General features: G+C 39.7%; 1 protein-coding gene across 2 annotated transcripts in view; it reads left to right on the top strand.

Moving 5' to 3' along the window:
• The first annotated feature begins 1,940 nt into the window (after window positions 1–1,940).
• The window catches only part of MCCC1 (methylcrotonyl-CoA carboxylase subunit 1), a 68,030-nt gene continuing 50,541 nt past the window's right edge, over window positions 1,941–19,429 (top strand). Inside the window, exons 1-4 of one of the 2 annotated variants that reach the window (XM_059064530.2) lie at window positions 1,941–2,158; window positions 4,581–4,627; window positions 7,446–7,582; window positions 10,624–10,719. In XM_059064530.2, coding sequence (XP_058920513.1) covers window positions 2,070–2,158; window positions 4,581–4,627; window positions 7,446–7,582; window positions 10,624–10,719 — 369 coding nt within the window. In that variant the 5' untranslated portion in view covers window positions 1,941–2,069. The remainder of the gene's footprint in view (window positions 2,159–4,580; window positions 4,628–7,445; window positions 7,583–10,623; window positions 10,720–19,429) is intronic. The other variant, XM_059064531.2, reaches the window with a different exon arrangement.

Below are 19,429 nucleotides of genomic sequence, written 5' to 3'. Positions count from 1 at the left end.
CACTTGGCACCCTTGTCAAAGCTTAGTTGATCATATATGCGTGGGTTTACTTCTGGGCTCTCTATTCTGTTCCCTTGGTCTCTTCATATTCTTTGAAGCTTTTCTCTTGCATTATAGATCTTTTTTTCTTATTGATTTGTAGGAGTTATTTATATATTAAGGAAAGTAGAACTTCATCTGTGATAAGAGTTAAAAAATTATTCCTAGTTTACTTTTTTTCTATATATATGTTTAGCTGTGCAGATTTTCAAAAAAAATTATGTAGTTGAATTTATCAATTCTTTTTCTGTTATAGTTTCTGAGTATTGTGTTACACTTAGAAAAACATTTCCTTCTTTAAGATATCCTATGATATATTCTAGCACTCTTATGATTTCAACTTTTATATTTAATCTTTTATCCATTTGGAACTTATTTTGGTGTTAGGTATGAGGAGTGAGTAGGTATTCAACTGTTTTCCCCCCCAGAGGGCTTGCCACTTGTTCCAATACCACTCTTGAATTATTGAGTCTTAAAATCTAGAATGAATGTTGAATTTTTTCAAAGACCTATTAAGCATCTATGAACAGGATACAATTTTTTCTCTTTTAAACTATTAATAAGATTAATTAGTTATATTAATATTGAATCTTCTTATATTTCTGTAATAAACCTTAATCATGGTATGGTGTATTACTCTTTCCATATGCTACCAGATACTTTAGTTAGTAATATACTTGAGATTTTTCCATTAATATTCATAAGTGAAGAAATTAGAGTGTGTGTGTGTGCTATCTTTGTTAGATTTTCGTACCAATGTTATGCTCACCTCATAACATTTTGGAGGACTTCCAATTTTTTCTGTGCTCTGGGTCAGAATTAATAGCATTGGGGTCAACTACTATTTACCATTTTGGTGGAGTTTCCTTGTGAAACAAGGTGAGTCACGTGCTTTGGGGATGGAGGTGAAGGTGGAAATGAAGGCAGTAGGAACGATAGGTCTGTGATAATATTCTCTTGTTCTTCTGTGGTAATGGTTTAATTAGATTTTCTATCTCAGGATCTATTTGGGTAAACTGTATTTTCTTATCTTGAACAGCATCCATTTCATCCAGGTTTTCAAAGTTTAATTGCTTAAAGTTGAGCAAAATAGTCTCTTACAAATTTATAATTTTTTTCTATACCTGCATTTTTCCCCACTTCTTTTTTTTTTTACTTTTTAATAATAGCAAGTGTGCATTTCTCTCGTTTACTTCTGATTAGATTAGTTACTTTTTAAAAATTGATTTATTTTCTGAACTTCTGGACTTATTAGTGCTTCGATATTAGTTTTCTTAATTCATTTATTTCTTTAAAAAAAATCTTTACTACTTTATTATGCTTTATTTATGTATTTTTTCTAACCCTTAAATTGGATGATTAATTTACGTTCACTATAATTTTCCTATACGTCCGGCTTTAGTTAAATAAGCATCTATATTCAGTACTTTTGTTTTCTAGATATTCTGCAATTCGGTTTTGACTTCCTCTTTTCCTCAACAGTCCGTTAAAACACTTTTTTAAAAGCTCAGGGTGGTTTTACATTTTAAGTTTAATTTTATTTATTTATTTTATTTTATCCATTCTTGAGATCACTAGAGAATTTTATCTTGCTCTCCACTCCATTTGACTTTTTCCCCATGACTCTGCCTCGCCCACTTCCTTGCGGCTTTAATAATAATGGTCAGGAGCAGTGTTCCAGAACGAAGGAACGCCGAGGGCCAAGGGAAGAAACAGCGATCCGAGTCCGAGGAAGGCTGAGGACACAGCCGACCCCTCCTCGGGTTGGCGCAAGGGGCGGAGGGAGCGGGGACCGCACATCCGCGGCACGCGAAACGACTGGCCAATCGCCGCCACCCAAGCCCTGCTCTGTTCTTTGATTGGTATTTGTGGAGCCGCCCCCACCGCCCTTCTGTTCACCTATTGCTTGGCTCTGACCTGGACGGTGGCCGGCGGAGGACAACAGGCTGGCAGAGCGGAGGCAAGGTTTTGCAGTGAGTGGGACACAGCCGCTGTGTTTAAGCGTCGGAGAGTGACGGGGTTGCAGAGACATGGCGGCGACCTCTGCGTTGTCGGTCCTGCTGGTGGCGGCGGAGAGGAACCGATGGCAGCGAGTCTCGAATTTGGTGCTACCGCCGAGGTAACGGCGGGTGGAGGGGCGGTGGATCAGTGTCGGGGCCGGGGGTGAATGGACTCGTTCCGCGTGTGAGAGGCGCTGAGGGACCAAGGGTAGAGGGGGAGGAGGGGAGGACGGAAGAAAAACTCCAGCCCAGTCCGGGGGAGGTTCTGCTTTCAGACTCGGCATCGGGAGGGAGACACACACTTTCTTCTCTCTTCCACACATCCAGCCTTCAGCATTCTGCCCGTTTTTGTGGAGTGGGGGAGGGGTGGAGCTGGGCCTGCCGTCTCCATGCTCCCCTCGCCATAGGGGCAAGAATAACGTTTGTACAGCTTCTAACCATTAACACTGTGTTTTCACTGCATTACCTCTTTGGGGAGCGTTGTTGTGATCCCGCTTCTGGTGAAGTCCGAAGGAGTCAAAGACTTGCCCTAGTTTACACTAGTGGTAAGAAATGGCGCCAGGATGCTAAAGACTCCTGGAGTTTTTTCCCTTTGCTGAAATGAAGCAAGTTAAGAAAAGCAAATTTGTCTCCGGAGAGCTCAGAGGTTTTGTCAACAGCTTTGTACACACATTTGAACAAAGCTATCAGATGACTCACTCTAACTTACCTGACTCCAGATCAGTTTCAGATTTTAAGCTTCGGAGACAATTACTGGCAGTGAAGACACCCTCAGGTTTCCAGGTAGCAAGCTTCTTTATCTTCCTTTGCCTTCTCTTCCCTCCTCCTCCATCATTCTGGAAACATAGTATAGTTTAGTGCTGAAGGGCACAGACTCTGCACTCAGAAGGCAGGGGTCTCAGCTTTGCTACTCTGGGTGTGTGAGTAACCTTGAGAAAGTTACTTATCCTCAGTGCTTCAGTTTCTTTACCTAGGAGGAGGTGATGATACTATCCCTAGAAGAGATAATACTAGTGCCTTAGACTGTGCGAATTAAATGAATTAATATTAATGTAAAGAGGCTTAAACAGAATCTGATGCATATGGATCAATCCATAGAGGTAGCCTTTGCAGACTCAATGGTTTGTCTTACGTTTTCTTTAATTGCTTTGATTGTCCCAAAGTTATTGTATTGATGTAGATTTTCAGTTACTTAATTGTAGGACTAGCCCCAGAGCAAAATATGACAGTTGATGAAAGCAATGTTAGTGCTCTTCTTTTTCTCCCTGATTTTTCTTTTCTTAGGTTTCCAGGGCTCTTCAGGATATTATACAGACCCATTTTCTCTCACTTCCCTTTCCCTCTCAAATCTTAGCTATTATGTATAGAACCATTCTCAAGTGGTTGTCACCCTGGAAAATGTTAGAGTTGTTAATGGCATGTAGAATTAAAATCTTATCAGTATATAGGGTGTTTACATGTCTTTATGTCATGATTTTGTAGTAACTCAGCAAAGAAATCTAGTCTAGTGGTGGAAATTTAAAAACGAGGAGAAACTGGTATAGAAGTTATTGAATCAGGGTGGAATAATCACATGGAAGCAACTTCTTAATGTTTTTTAAGCCATTTTAAATTGTAGTATAGATAATGGTGAAAAATGGAATAGACCAATCAGAACATTGCTGGGATAGAAGGTTATAGTTAAGTGGTGTGTGTGGGGGAGGTGGTTGTCTCTCGGTTTTCACTGGAAAATGGCAGAAGAAAACTTGAGTTCAGCAGTGTCCTTAAAACTGAATCAGAGTCTTAAGCTGGATTTACCAAGAAGCAGCCATTTTATAGACACATTGCCCAGGACAGGCCTTGAATCTTACAAGGGTGCCTTATAAGATTCAAGGTAAGGGTACCTTACCTTCAGATAGGTAAGCCTATCTGAAGATCGTGATGGAAAGATGCTGTGATCCCCATCTCCCCATTGAAGATCAAGAAAGCGAGGTCAGTTGATTGGAAAGATGTGGGAAAGCAGTAGCCTCCTGAGAAAACCATCTTGTGGAACTCAAGTGCCAAAGCTGTGGGTCTTCCCAGGACATTTTATTTAATAAAATAGAATAGAACAGGAACTGTCGAAACAAAGGGGAAATTTTCTTTCATGAAACTTCTGTGTGTGTACTGGCTTGTGAAGTCAAACATAGTTTTTACTTTGGGTTCTGGTGAAAAAAGTTTGAAAACAAGCTGAACTGGATGATCTTGAAGTACCTTGGCTTTCTAATTTTCTCTGACTCCGTGGTCATTTGCCAGCCTCAGGAATGAGCCAGTTAGGCGATCTGCTCAAGGACACTTAGTACCAGGGAGAACAGCCAGAACTGTAACTTTTGATTTCTAGATTAGTTTTCTTCCCACAAAGTAAATCTTACTGAATCACTCTGTAGGCTTAAGGTTTAAATGTAACTAAAGTCATATCTAGACTTGGTTGCAAGTTTTTAAAAATTGAGATTCTTTTGAGAGAACAATGACAAATCTTACATATCCTGTTTAATCATAATTCCATTTGGATTCATTTTATAGGGGATGGACTTGGAAGCAAAGAGCCATGAAGTATGCAACTACCACAGGTGCTGACACCCTCTTCTATTTGGCCTTGTTTCAGGTTATAAAGTAAGAAAGTGAAATGTTTAATGTGTGCATAATAGAATTAGTTTTTATATACTTTTGAAGTTTTGGATTTTCATGATTACTTTCTTAGTATTGAGTCAATGGTTTTCACCTCTTATGTTAAATCTCTCTTGCTTTTGAGGCTAAAATATATAGGTAAATAGTTAAGGACATTTTATGTTTATGTTGTTATTTGTTTGACCCTCTTTAGTGTATTGAATTGAAAAAGCATAAATATGATGGTCTAAATCAGTGCTTGAAAACAGTTCTTTCAAGTGGCAGGAATTTTTTTTTTTCAAATAAAATGTTACATGGAGTTCCCAACTGTAAACATTTAAAAGTGTAACTTCCGGTTGACTGAGTGTAGCCATCTCCTCCATATACGTGCGTGCTTCACCCTAGCACCCCTTGTGATAGCTTGGGCTCTATAGATCCCTGTTGAAAAACATAGTTTTTTGTTTGTTGTTTGTTTGTTTTTTATAATGATGCTGAGCTTTTTTTCTTTTTAAAAAAAATATTTATTTTTTGGCTGCATCGGGTCTTAGTTGCGGCACGCAGGATCCTTCATTGCGGCGTGTGGGCTCTTTGTTGTTGTGCACAGGCTTCTCTCTAGTTGTGTCATGCGGGCTGCAGAGCATGCAGGCTCAGCAGTTGTGGCGCGCGGGCTTAGTTGCCCCATGGCATGTGGGATCTTAGTTCCCTGACCAGGGATCGAACTGGCATCCCCTGCATTGTAAGACCGATTCTTAACCACTGGACCATGAGGGAAGTCCAGAAAAACATACTTTTAAATTATATAAAACTTTATTTTTTGAGAAAAATAAATATTATAAACTGTCAAAAACATTTATTTCATGTGTGATGTTGGAAGTGTATTTTATTTATTAATACAATAACATGTCATATGACACTGATGCCAGTGAACTGGTGCAGTATTCATTTATATTGAAAGAACCACACACCCCTGTGTACAGAGGGATAGAGGCAGTGGAGCAGAGTGATGAAGAGCTCACATTCTGGAGTGAAGCTAACCTGGGTTCAAATCCTGGAGCTACCATTTTTTTTAGCTCTATGATTTCAGGAAAGCAGTATCTTTTCCAATCTTAATATCTTCATTTTAAAAATTGAGATAATAATAATAGCCTCTACTTCATAGGATGATTGTGAGGATTTAAGTCCAAGTTGAGTCTTTAGCAGAGGACCTGGGGCATAGAAAATAGGTATTAAAGTTTAGTTATTATTAACTGTGCTTTTTTTTTTTAGCTATTGTAATTTGATCTTTGACATAACAAAGCATCTTTTAATTTTGTTTTAACTTGAAAAAGCTGAGTAAGTATTTATGTTAATAAAAGTATCTTGAATTTCATGACTTCTAAAGGCTTATTAACAGCTCTCCCTGATCTGATCACACTGGCATTGATTCTAATCGAGGTCAAAATAGAAAGGCAACAGAAACTAACACACCATTGTAAAGCAATTATACTCCAATAAAGATGTTTAAAAAAAAAAAACAAAACCCACAATGAGGGGGTACTTCCCTGGTGGTCCAGTGGTTAAGACTCCACACTCCCAATGCAGGGGTCCCAGGTTCTATCCCTGGTCCGGGAGCTAGATCCTGCATGCATGACACAGCTAAGAGTGTGCATGCTGCACCTAAAGATCTCGCACATTGCAACAAAGGATCCCACATGCCACAACGAAGATCCTGAGTCCCACAGCTAAACCTGGTGCAGCCAAAACAAACAAAAAAGGAAAGGCAAAGAAGATAACTTGGTTTACCCAGAGAGACAATCTGCAAAAAAGACAATAGAGACACTATAAGTTAAAGTGACCCTATTGCTGCAAAGGTCTAACTGTACCCTACACAAGTAGCAACATCTACAAATATTGGACATTGAAAAGAAATGCACTGATATTAGCTAAAATGGTTATTTGAGGCTTTGTTATGCTGATTTTACCAAAACAAATGTTTATAACCTAGCTCATATCATAGAATATTTACATTTGGCCCTCTAGTATCCATAGGTCCCGCATCTGCAGGTTCAACCAGCCAAGGATCAAAAATATTTGAAAATTCCAGGAAGTTTCCAAAGCAGATCTTGAATTTGCTGTGCACTGGCAACTATTTATATAGCATTTACATTGTACTTACAACTATTTATGTAGCATTTTTTTAAAAAATTATTTATTTATTTATTTTTGGCTGCAGTGGGTCTTCATTGCTGTGTGGGGGCTTTCTCCAGCTGCGGCGAGCAGGGGCTACTCTTCCTTGCAGTGCACGGGCTTCTCATTGCAGTGGCTTCTCTTTGTTGCAGAGCATGGGCTCTAGGCATACCGGCTTCAGTAGTTGTGGCACATGGACTGAGTAGTTGTGGCTTGCGAGCTCTAGAGCACAGGCTCAGTAGTTGTGGTGCATGGACTTAGTTGCTCTGCGGTATGTGGGATCTTCCTGGACCAGGGCTCAAACCCATGTCCCCTGCATTGGCAGGGAGATTCTTGGCCACTGTGCCATCAGGGAAGTCCCTGTAGCATTTATATTATGTTAGGTATTATAAGTAATCTAGAGATTATTTGAAGTAAACCGGAGGGTTTGGTAGGTTATATGCAAATATTACACCATTTTATATAGTATTAGTATTTATGCATCTGTGGGTTTTGGTGTCTGCAGGGGTCCTAGAACCAGTCCCCTATGGATACTGAGGGACAACTATATTTTGCATTCTCATTCCTTAATTCCCCAGTAACATTTGTGTATGGTTTTCATGGTATTTTAAACAGGACAAAACATTACCAAGGTCCTCATTGCAAACAGAGGAGAAATTGCCTGCAGGGTGATACGAACAGCCAAAAAAATGGGTGTACAGTCTGTGGCTGTTTATAGTGAGGCCGACAGGAATTCCATGCATGTTGACATGGTACGTTGTTAAAAACTGGAAGTCAAATTTTGTAAGTGATCGTATTTGTTTATTGTGTCAGTATTTTACTTCTTTGTTGACGGTTTATATTTGCTAGTATTAACAGTGTCTAAGTAGGTAAGTTCAAACTGCTCACTAAAAATTTATCTTGGGAACCTTTTCCAAACGTAACACCAGCGGAACTACACTGTGTGCTTAGTGGTGTAATTGACTTCTAGGCAAGGTCCTGTCTCATCAAGGACTGGTTAAAATGGTTCAGAGAATGTGGCTGACCCACAGATCACAGTCAGTGGCGCACATCCAGATCCCTGATGTACCAGGAGAAGGATCGAGGTCAGTCTTAGCAACTACCAGTTACTGGCCAAAGGATCTTAGAAAAGTCATTTAATGTTTCTGAGCCTTGACTTAACTGTAAAATTATGACCAGCGTCACCTGGGCTTTCCACACTGCCACTTTTCTCTTGAATTCTGTGCAGGGACTATCTCAAACCAGTTTTGCTCCATTCCAACCTCTGACTGTCCCTCTACCACCTATTCTCAGCAGATGATCTTGAGTCACAGAGGACGTAGAATTGAGCTTCCTGCCACAGAATCTGCTCACTGCATCTGCATCTGTCCTCTTCCCATCCAAGGCTAGTTGTCTTCCTGTGCTGTGGAGTCCTTCTCCTCTCCGCTGTTAAGAATCTTCCATTTTCTTCTTTTCTCACTGTATACTGTCACTCTAGATCATATCATCAACTCCTGTGGCTTTGCTAAAAACTTCCAAGTGTCTTTTTCTAGCCCAGACTTTCTTTTGAACATGATACATGTCTTTCCAGCCTCCCACTCAACACCTCCACCTGGATGGGCACCAAATCAATGTGTCTGAAATTGAACTCATCACCTTTCATCTGTACTGAGCATGCTTTTCTTGCAGACTTCTCTAACCCAGTAGGTGGCAACACCATCGCTCATAAAAATAATAATGCCAGAGATCTGGGAGTCTTTGAATATTTCCCATCTTCCTCCCCTCTCTACATCCTTCTCCCTTCCCCATCTAGACAATCTCCAATTGCTGTTAATTCTGCTCCTCAAACATTTCTTTCCCCTTCTTTCTGCCCTCTACCACCTGCACCTTAAGTCAAAGCCACTATCATCTTCACCTGGTCAAATGCTGTAGCCTTGTATGTGGTCTCCCTACTTTACCCTTGACCCCCTCCCATGATATTTTCTACACTTCAGCCAGACTGATAGCTTAAAAATCAGATTTTTTCATGTTACTCCTGTGCTTTAAATGCTTTAAACCTTTTTATCATCCTCCAGATTATCAATACTTTAAAAGATGGATAGTATTCAGTGTTGGTTAATGTGGTTAGAAATTAGGTTATTGATGGAAATGTATATTAGTAACACCATTTCAAGGGATGATTAACCAGGAGCGATTAAAATGTCATCTCTTTCACCCAGCCCTGCAAACACTCCTCTAGATCTCTGTCCAGAGACATACTCACACGTATGTGCACCTAGACGCATGCACAAGATGCTGCCGGCATCTGTTTGCCATTACAGCTTAAATGTCCATTTAGAGGTACCTGATTAAATGGACTATGATACCTTCATACTGTGGAACATTATGCAATTGTTATAAAAAAATGAGGTAGACGTGTGTACTAGCAAGGAAAGAGCTCTCAAGACATACTGTTAGTGAAAAAAGCAATTGCAGAAGATGACTCTAGAGTTTGATCCTATTGGTGTAAAAACAAAAACTAAAACTGTTGTATGTTTATATAAATATATTAAAATAAATAGAAATGTGTATATGGAAAGGTATGTCCCAAATTGATCATAGAGGTTATATCTGGAAGGGGTTTAGAATGAGGGAGAGGGGCAATGCCAAAGGAATCCTTTGCTTCTATATTATTGTTCACAGTCTTTAGAATGAGAATGGATTTGTGTCTTGTGGAATTAAAAGTTTAAATTAAAAACACACACTTTAAAAAGTCTCATCATGTGTCCCTTTGGGAGACAATCCAAAGCTTTAACCTCCCACAAGGCCCTCTGAAATCTGCATCCCCCTGTCTTCCAGCCACATGTCTGGTCCCTGACCCCTTATTCATTGTTCCAGCCACACAAGCCTCCTTCAGTCCATCAAATGGGCCAGATTTCTTCCCACCCCAGGACCTTCGTATGTGTTGTTTTCTCTGCCAGTGAGGCTTGCCCCCATCTCCATTCCTGTTCCGAACTCCACCCCCTCCTCCTGTTTGCCTGGCCAGGTCCCAGGTCAAGGAGCCCCTTGACCTTCCCTCCCAACCTTTCCCTGACCAGACTAAACCTGATCCTCTTCCTCTTACCTGCATTGTGTCCTCTGTTTTTCCTTCTTGGCCTTTATCACAGCTGTCGTTAAGTGTGTGAATGTATGTTTGATGTTTGTCTCTTCCTCTAGACTTGTCCTATTTACTGATGTATAGGCAGCTTCACCTCAAAGCCTGGCACATAGTGAGCATTCAGTAAGTCTTTGAATGAATGAATGATATTGTGTATCTGGTCTGCTTCAAGGGGTGCTATGATTGTATGAAAGTTTTAAGGAACAATATAAAAATAGTTCATAAATGTATAGAAGGGGTATTATCATACTCTAATAATTATATAAACTTAAGGAAACTTTGTAATTTTATTTCTTACTGTATACATCTGTTGTATATTTTGTCTCTGTTGTCAAATTGTACATTTTTGGCATTAAATACATTTAAGGTTACCATTGTTGCTAATAATAATACTGTGACTAATGCCTCTTGCCTTCTAACCCAAGGCACTTTAATTTCACTCTGTGTGTTTTATACATAAAAGTCAAGTTTTGGTACCCTCCTCCTGTGAAATATTCCAAACTGGCTTATTTTTATAACATAGACATGAGCTGCTGCTTCTGTTTCTCAATTCTTGCATTGTTCTTAGGAGCCAGCATTTTTATTTATAATAATAAGATGACCCAGCAACAGGTCTGTATAGTGTACTAGTGTGTACCAGCTGTGTGGTCTTTTAAGCATGTAATATTCCTTCAACAGGCAGATGAAGCACATTCCATCGGCCCCGCTCCCTCACAGCAGAGCTACCTTTCTATGGAGAAAATCATTCAAGTGGCCAAGATCTCCGCTGCACAGGTAAAAGAGTCATGAAGAAATTTGCATTGCAGGGACTTCCCTGGCGGTCCATTGGTTAGGATTCTACGCTTCTAATGAAGGGGGTGCAGGTTCCATCCCTGGTTGGGGAGCTAAGATCCCACATGCCATGTGGTGTGGCCAAAAAAAAGGAGAAATTTGCATTGCAAAAGGAATAAGTTTTGTATAGGTTACACAAAATTGCTTATTATTTACAGAACTCGTTCTCTATGTTTAGCTGTTCCCAAGATTTTTACATTTGATTATGGGATTGTTATTGTAAAGTAGGCGTGTTGCTTCTCACTCCTCAGCCACTCTACCGTCTTACTGAGTCCTGTGCACTTTAGATCATTGGGGAAACAGGTGGAGGGAGGGTTTAATTACAAATTTAAATTAAGAGGGAATTCAGCTCTTCTACCTTCAAAGCCAGATCCTAGGAACATCGGATTCTTTGGGAGAAATAGATGGTGCTCTAAATTACATGGAAAAATAGGATCAAGAAAGAAATCCTTTTCCCTCTTGACTTCCCAGTCTCATTCTAAGGCCCCACTCCCTGTTTTTCCAATATCCCAGACTCAAAATTTTGCTGTTATTATATCTGTCATCCTTCAAAATAAAATAGGAACCAACTTGTTTTGAATCTTTCTTTGAAATGTCTCCAGAAATTGTTCTTTGTAATCACACAGCCAGACCTTATGATCTCTTATCTGGATTTCTGATTCTCAGCTGGTTTCCCTACTTCTAAATCCCTTTTGCCCATCCAGTGAGTTGCGCTAGATAGATAACTGCTAGCATTTGTTTTTACTGCCAGACAGATGTAAGACAGAGGTTTCTTAAACCCTTGTTTCATTATTACCACCTGCTCTTTTTTTTTTTTTTCCTCAATAACTTCACCCCTTTCTCATCCTATTCGCCAGTGAGTAAATCTTTTGTGGTTACAACATAAAGTTCAAACTCTTCAGCCTGGCATTTAGAGTTTACAGTATTTGTCAAAACTTATTTCTCATCGCCACTTGTTTATTATGGTTGCAATGAACTTTTCTCTGTCTTTACACATCATGCTTATTTCTCTAGGCATTTGCTTATATTGTTCTGTGTGCTGGAAATGCTCTTTTCCTCCTTCTCATATCATTCATGCATTTATTCACTCAGCAAACGTTACTTGGTCTCCTCCTTTGTGCCAACTTCTAAGCATGTATGCAGGAACTTCCAGTGGTAAAGGATCCGCCTTCAAATGCAGGGGACGCGGGTTCAATCCCTGGTCGGGGAACTAAGATACCACATGCCACGGGGCAACTAAACCCATGCGCTCTAGAGCCCATGTGCCGCAACTACTGAGTCCACGCACTCTGGAGCCTGCACACCACAACTAGAGAGAAGCCTGAGCGCTGCAACGAAAGATCCCGCATGCCGCAACGAAGATCCCACGTGCTGTAACTAAGACCCGATGCAGCCAAATAAATAAATATTTTTTTAAAAAGCATGTATGCAGCAATAACTAACACCGTTTATACCCTCTGTCTGAAGCTATACTCTTGTAGGTGAGGCAGAAAATAAATATTGGTTTGGCCCAAAAGTTTGTTCATAAGATGTTACGGAAAAACCTGAACGAACTTTTGGGCCAACCCAATATTTAAACGAATAAAGAACTAATATAACTAGGAATGTTGTAAGTGGTGGGAAGAAAGTAAAGCCAGATAAGGGGGTAAAGACTGGTTAGGAAATGCTTTTAAATAGGGTGATCAGTGGAGGCCTCTTTGAAGAGGTGACACTTGAACAGGAACCTTCCTGATTAGAAGGAGCCAGCCATATGAAGCACTTGACGAGAAAGGTTTAGTCACATGGGACTGCCAGGACGCTGAGATGAGTATAAGCTTGTGTTCAAGGGACAAATATATTCAGTGTGGATGGAGTTAAGGCAATGAGGGGCCGTGTCATTCAGGATCCAGTTGGTAAAACTGAAATTCCATTAGATATTTCAACAGAAAGAGATTAATTTAGGGATTAGTTCCACCAGTGTTAGAGGACTAGAAGAGAAAAAAGTATGTTGAAATTCCCTAATGATAAAACTACAAATATTGATAATGACCCCTTGGGCTGGGGAAGAGGTTGGAGGAAGGACCTTCTGCAGCTCTTGCTCAGTTCTCTATGGAGGGGCCCTGTCTGGCTGCAGGGAGCATAATGAGGGTGGTTCTGGAAGTTCCAAGAAATACTAAACACGGGAACTGCTGCTGCCCGGGATGGAAGAACAGGAAGCTTCCCTGGCTTCCAGTTTCCCTACAGTGACCCCTGCTGGTGGAACCTGATAGGAAACCAGCTGGCAAGAACAGTAATTGCAGGGCCCTGTCGCCAAACTCAGTATGGAAGGTTGGGTTTGGAGCTGGAAAACCAACTGACACAGGAGGAAAGTGGTAGATGATGAAGCTGAGAGTGGTAGAGGCAGCATCATTTAGAACATTATAGGCCTTAGTAAGGAGTTTGCATTTCTTTCTAAGTAGCTATTGGAGGATTTTAAGCAGAGGAGAGAGGTGATCTGATTCACATTTTAATAAGATCATTGTGGCTGCTGGTGGGGAATAGGCTAGTGGGATGGGGCAAAGGTGGGGTGATAACAAACACAGCAGGCAGAATAATTAGGAGTCAATTGCAGTAGTCTTGTGCTTCACTGGCACTGGAATTCCTGCCTCTTACAATTACTTTCATGACTCTAGTCACACTGATGTCTCCCTTTTCTTTTAGCATTTGCTTTCCTGTTCCAGTCATCTTTATACTTAATAAGTTATTTTCTTGTTTAACAATTTTGATGCATATCATGACTTCTCAACTCAATTGTGCTCCGTTTAAGAGAAGAACCCACAACTGAGACTTATTTTCTCTACCTCCTAACACTCCCATGACCTGGCACAGAGGGTCATTAATTTGAATTAATGAATATATGCGGTTGTTTTGTATTTATGTGTTTCTGCATCTATGGTCTCTTCTTTAGAATCAGAGTTTCTAGACTGAACAATGTAGGCACTAATTTATACACACAGGTATTTAAAATATGCTTGTTTCTAAAGCTTTTTAGTTATCATTTGAGTAAAAGGCCCTTAGGAATCCAGAGACTTTAACATAATTGTCACTTTGTATTTATCTCATGTTTGAGCTTACATCAGACAGTATTATTACCGCCATTTTACAAATATAAAATGCACAGGATACGTGATACCCAAAATCATCTAGTCTCACTACTCAAAGTGTGGTCCATGGCATCATTTGGCAGAAATGCAGCTTCTTAGGCCACACTCCAAGCCCACTGTAATTTACATTTTTATGCATAATTTGCATTTTTTCAAGGTCCTCAGGTGCTTTGAAAGCAAAACTTGTCTCATCATTGAAAGAGAAAGAATTAAACAAAAGTATCCTGACTCTCAGCCCTATTACCTATTTCTTTAAGTAACGACTCTATAGCAAATTTATGATATGTTAATTCTGGAGAATTTGTGAACTCTATCTGGATTAGTATTATGTTAGATGTTATGTTAATAACACAAACAATGAGAAAAGAGTAAATAATTTTCACACATTTTGCCTGGATATTCAAGATTTGAGGTGGCTTGCAACATTGCAGATAGTGGTTAAGACTAAGATAAAAGCAAAAAATAAGTAATATGGGACTATATTGGGGCATAGTGGTTGGAATTAAGTCAGAAAACTTCGACCAAGGAAAGCTTCTTTTTTTTTTTTTTTGCAGTACGCGGGCCTCTCACCGCTGTGGCCTCTCCCATTGCGGAGCACAGGCTCCGGACGCGCAGGCTCAGCGGCCATGGCTCACGGGCCCAACCGCTCCGCGGCATGTGGGATCTTCCCAGACCGGGGCACGAACCCGTGTCCCCTGCATCGGCAGGCAGATTCTCAACCACTGCGCCACCAGGGAAGCCCCAAGGAAAGCTTCTTTAGTTCTTACTGGCGGCCCTGATCAAAAAGGAAATTTGGTGGGTTACAATTTACGGGGCTCTTTAATAAGAGGATATTTACCAACTAAGGGAGCAAACCTTGCCCTCACTTTGACTTGGAAGAAGAATCATATTGATCCTTCTAGTAGAGCAGCGGTCCCCAGCCTTTTTTGACACCAGGGACTGGTTTCGTGGAAGACAATTTTTCCACAGACCGGGTGCTGGATGGGGGGATGGTTTGGGGATGATTCAAGCACATTACATTTATTGTGTACTTTATCTCTATTATTATTACATTATAATATATAATAAAATAATTATACAACTCACCATAATGCAAAATCAGTGGGAGTCCTGAGCTTGTTTTCACCTGCCACTCACTGATAGGGGTTTTTTTGTTTTTTGGGGTTTTTAAAAAATTTGTTTATTTAGTTAGTTTTGGCTACGTTGGGTCTTCGTTGCTGTGTGGGCTTTCTCTAGTTGCGGTGAATGGGGGCTACTCTTTCATTGCAGTGTCTTTTGTTGCGGAGCATGGGCTCTAGGTGCAAGGGCTTCAGTAGTGGCACACAGGCTCTAGAGCACAGGCTCAGTAGTTGTGGCGCATGGGCTTAGTTAATCCATGGCATGTGGGATCTTCCCAGACCAGGGTTCAGACCTGTGTCCCCTGCATTGGCAGGTGGATTCTTAACCACTATGCCACAACGGAAGCCCACTGATAGGGTTTTAATATGAGTCTGCAAGCAATTGATTTATTATGGTCTCTGTACAGTCAAACCTCTCTGCTGATGATAATCTGTATTTGCAGCCACTCCTCAGCTTGATCCCTCACATGGGCAGTTCACAATAGGGTTCATACTCCCATGAGACTCTAATGCCTGCACTGATCTGACAGGAGGTGGAGGTCGGGCAGTAATGCGAGCAATGGGGAGTGGCTGTAAATACAGATGAAGCTTTGCTCGCTGCCTCCCCTCCCCCACTCACCTCCTGCTGTGCAGCCTGGTTCCTAACAGGCCATGGACTAGTACCAGTCTGTGACCCAGGGGTTGGGGACCCCTGTAATAAAGGACGTTGAATGACATGTGTATAGTGGTTTTGAAAGAAGTTTGCCAAAAATGTAGAATTCTTTTTTTTTATACAAATACAATTTTTAAAGGATATGTTCCATTTACAGTTATTACAAAATATTGGCTATATTCTCCATGTTGTACAATATATTCTTGTAGCTTATTTTATACATAATAGTTTATACCTTTTAATGTCCTACCCCAATTTTGCCCCTTCCATTTTCCCTCTCCCCACTGGTAACCACTAGACTGTTCTCTATATCTGTGAGTTTGCTTGGTTTTTTTTTTGGGCCGCGCAGCACGGCTTATGGGATCTTAGTTGCCCAATCAGGGATTGAACCCGGGCTCCTGGCAGTGAGAGCACCAAGTCCTAACCACTGGACCACCAGGGAATTCCCTGCTTCTTTTTTGTTATATTTGCTAGTTTGTTGTATTTTTCAGATTTCCTCATATAAGTGATATCATAAAGTATTTGTCTTTCTCTGTCTGACTTATTTCACTTAACATAACGCCCTCCAAGTCCATCTATGTTGCTGCAGATGGCAAAATTTCTTTCTTTTTTATGGCTGAGTAGTATTCCATTGTATACATATACTACATCTTCTGTATCCAGTCATCTACTGATAGGCACTTACGTTGCTTCCAGATCTTGGCAATTGTAAATAATGCTGCTATGAACATTGGGGTGCGTGTATCTTTTCAAATTAGTGTCTTTATTTTTTTTCAGATATATACCCGGGAGTGGAATTGCCGGGTCATATGGTAGTTCAATTTTTAGTTTTTTGAGAAACCTCCATACTGTTTTCCACAGTTGCTGCACCAATTTACATTCCCACCAACAGTGTACAAGTGTTCCCTTTTCTCCATATCCTCACCAACATTTGTTATTTCTGTTCTTTTTGATGGTAGCCATTCTGACAGTTGTGACGTGATATCTCATTGTGGTTTTGATTTGCATTTCCCTGATGATTAGTGATGTTGAGCATCTTTTCATGTGCCTGTTGGCCATCTGCATTTCCTCTTTGGAAAAATGTCTATTCAGTTCTTCTGCCCATTTTTTAATCGGGTTGTTTGTTTTTTTGATGTTGAGTTGTATAAGCTGTTTATATATGTTGGATATTAATCACTTATCAGTCATATCATTTGCAAACATTTTTTCCCATTCAGTAGGTTGTCTTTTAGTTTTGGCAATGGTTTCCTTTGCTGTGCAAAAGCTTTTAAGTTTAATTTGGTCCCATTTGTTTATTTTTGCTTTTATTTCCTTTACTTTAGGAAATGAATCAAAAAAAATATTGCTGCAATTTATGTCGGAGTGTTCTGCCTGTGATTTCCTCTAGGAGTTTTATAGTATCGGTCTTACATTTAGGTCTTCAATCCGTTTTGAGTTTATTTTTGTATATGGTGTTAGAGAATGTTCTAATTTTATTATTTTACATGTAGGTGTCCAGTTTTCCCACCACTTATTGAAGAGACTGTCTTTTCCCCATTGTATTTTCTTGCCTCCTTTGTCATAGATTGATTGACAAGTGTGTGGGTTTTTTTTTCTGGGCTCTCTATCCTGTTCCATTGATCTGTGTGTCTATTTTTGTGCCAGTACCATACTGCTTTGACTACTGTAGCTCTGTGGTATAGTCTGAAGTCAGGGAACATGATTCCTCCAGCTCTGTTCTTTCTCAAGTTTGTTTTGGCTATTTGGGGTCTTTTGTGTTTCCATGTAGACTTCTAAATGTGGCCATTTTAACATAGGCGTTTTTATAGATGCTAGAGTAAAATTTACACTTGAGCTAAATTTATGGTGATTTGCCTGGTAACATGGCTGTATGGAGAGAATCTAAAAGATGTAATGGCAAGCATGCTCATTAGGCTAGTCCTCTTGACAGTCAGTTTTCTCAGGCCTTCTCTGGCTGGGAAAGAGGTAGTAGTAGTAAGTGCTGGCTGAAAATTAGAATCACTGAGGAGCCTTTTAAAGAGAATATTGATACAGTACTGTGAGAGGGGCCTAAAGTCACCTGGAAGGGAGCTTTATGCTCTCTGGTGAAATACTAGTGATTATTTCTTGAGCTGAGTGTTGTCTACACAGATGTATTCAGTTTATGAAAACTATGTTTATAAAAGCTGTATACTTATAATGTGCACTTTTTTGTAAGTATATTATTCTTTAGTGAAAAGTTTTTGCCAAACCTCACTTAGTTATCTGGATTAGCTCCTGAACATGAATGTTTTGTAAAAGTGCTCCAGTTTCTTTTAATGTGCCACCAGGAATGAATAACTTTGTTTGAGATGTTTCAAAATCACTGACAAGTAACTTTAATGAATATAGCAAGTTATTTAACTAAATACTGGTCATCTATGTGGTTGACCAAAAGGAAATCCAAATGTCATAAGAATCACAGACGTGGGTAGGAAATTCTTGGTAATAAGAATTTGAAAGAAAAAAAAAAAAAAGAATTTTTGAGGGAGTTCCCTGGTGGTCCAGTGGTTAGGATTCCAGACTTAAACTGCCGGGGGCCCAGGTTTGATCCCTGGTCGGGGAACTAAGATCTTGCAAGCCATGCAATGTGGCCAAAATTTTTAAAATGTTTTTTTTTAAAAAAAAAGAAGAATTTGAAGAGTATGGCTTGTCCCCTCCACCACGGAAAGGACACATCTCATTTTTGCTGAAGATAGAGCTGATAACGACAACAACAAATTTAGACCTGTGCATATACTTGAACAAGCACAGAGCAGAATAGACACAAACTGAAAACATGGAAGAAATTATTTTGGCAGAGATTTAAGGGTAGGAGATGATGCCAGTTTTCTGTCTTTATTGTTAAAGGCATAGTAGTCCTATGGGATGAATAATCTAAACAGGCTTACAATCCTGTGATCCACCAGGGTGAATTGGCAGCTAGATACATGCCTGATGGCTTGGACTTAGCCCACTGGTAATAGTAGTATTGTTAGATTTCCTTTTTAATCCATTCAAATGCTCGAGGATACTGTGGTTTGGATATATTAAAGTGTTCACCCTAAGAGAAATTAGTTAAACTTCTTGAGGCCATTCCCATAATGTGTTTGAATATTATTTTTTGCAAGGAGACAGCTGCTTTTCTTCTTAGTTATGAAGGGAGAGTATTTATCTAGTTAATCAGGGTTCTGTCAAATTAAGTATCTGTTCCAAAAGAAGGGAGGCTAAAAAAAAAAAAAAAAAAAAAAAAGAAGGGAGGCTAGCAACCAATACTTTGAAAATGAAATTAAGGAAACAGTTACATTTGTAATAACATCAAAGAAAATCAAATACTTAGTAATAAAGTTAGCAAAAGCAGTTCAAGACCTATGTACTGAAAACTATAAAACATTGCTGAGAAAAATTAATGAAGACTTGTACATGCATGTTTATAACAGCATTATTCATAATAGCCCCAAACTGGGAAAAATCCAAATTAATAAAAACCAAAATATGATATATCCATACAATCTGTAAACAAATGTGCTATATTCATCCATGTTGTGGCATGCATCAGTATTTCATTTTTCGTTTGTGGGTGAACCACAGAAAATTATGCTAAGTTTAAGACGCCATACATATAAGGCTACAGACTATATGGTTCCATTGTGTGAGACTTCTAAAAGAGGCGAAATTATAGACAGAAAAAGCAGGTCAGTAAGTTGCCTGGTTTTATGAGCAAGGATTAATCATTTATGCACATGGGTATATAGGAACTTCTG

The sequence above is a fragment of the Kogia breviceps genome, chromosome 5 (assembly GCF_026419965.1).
Source record: "Kogia breviceps isolate mKogBre1 chromosome 5, mKogBre1 haplotype 1, whole genome shotgun sequence".
Lineage (NCBI taxonomy): Eukaryota > Metazoa > Chordata > Mammalia > Artiodactyla > Physeteridae > Kogia > Kogia breviceps.
Note: the sequence above shows the minus strand (reverse complement) of the source record. Positions and strands in the feature narration are given on the sequence as shown.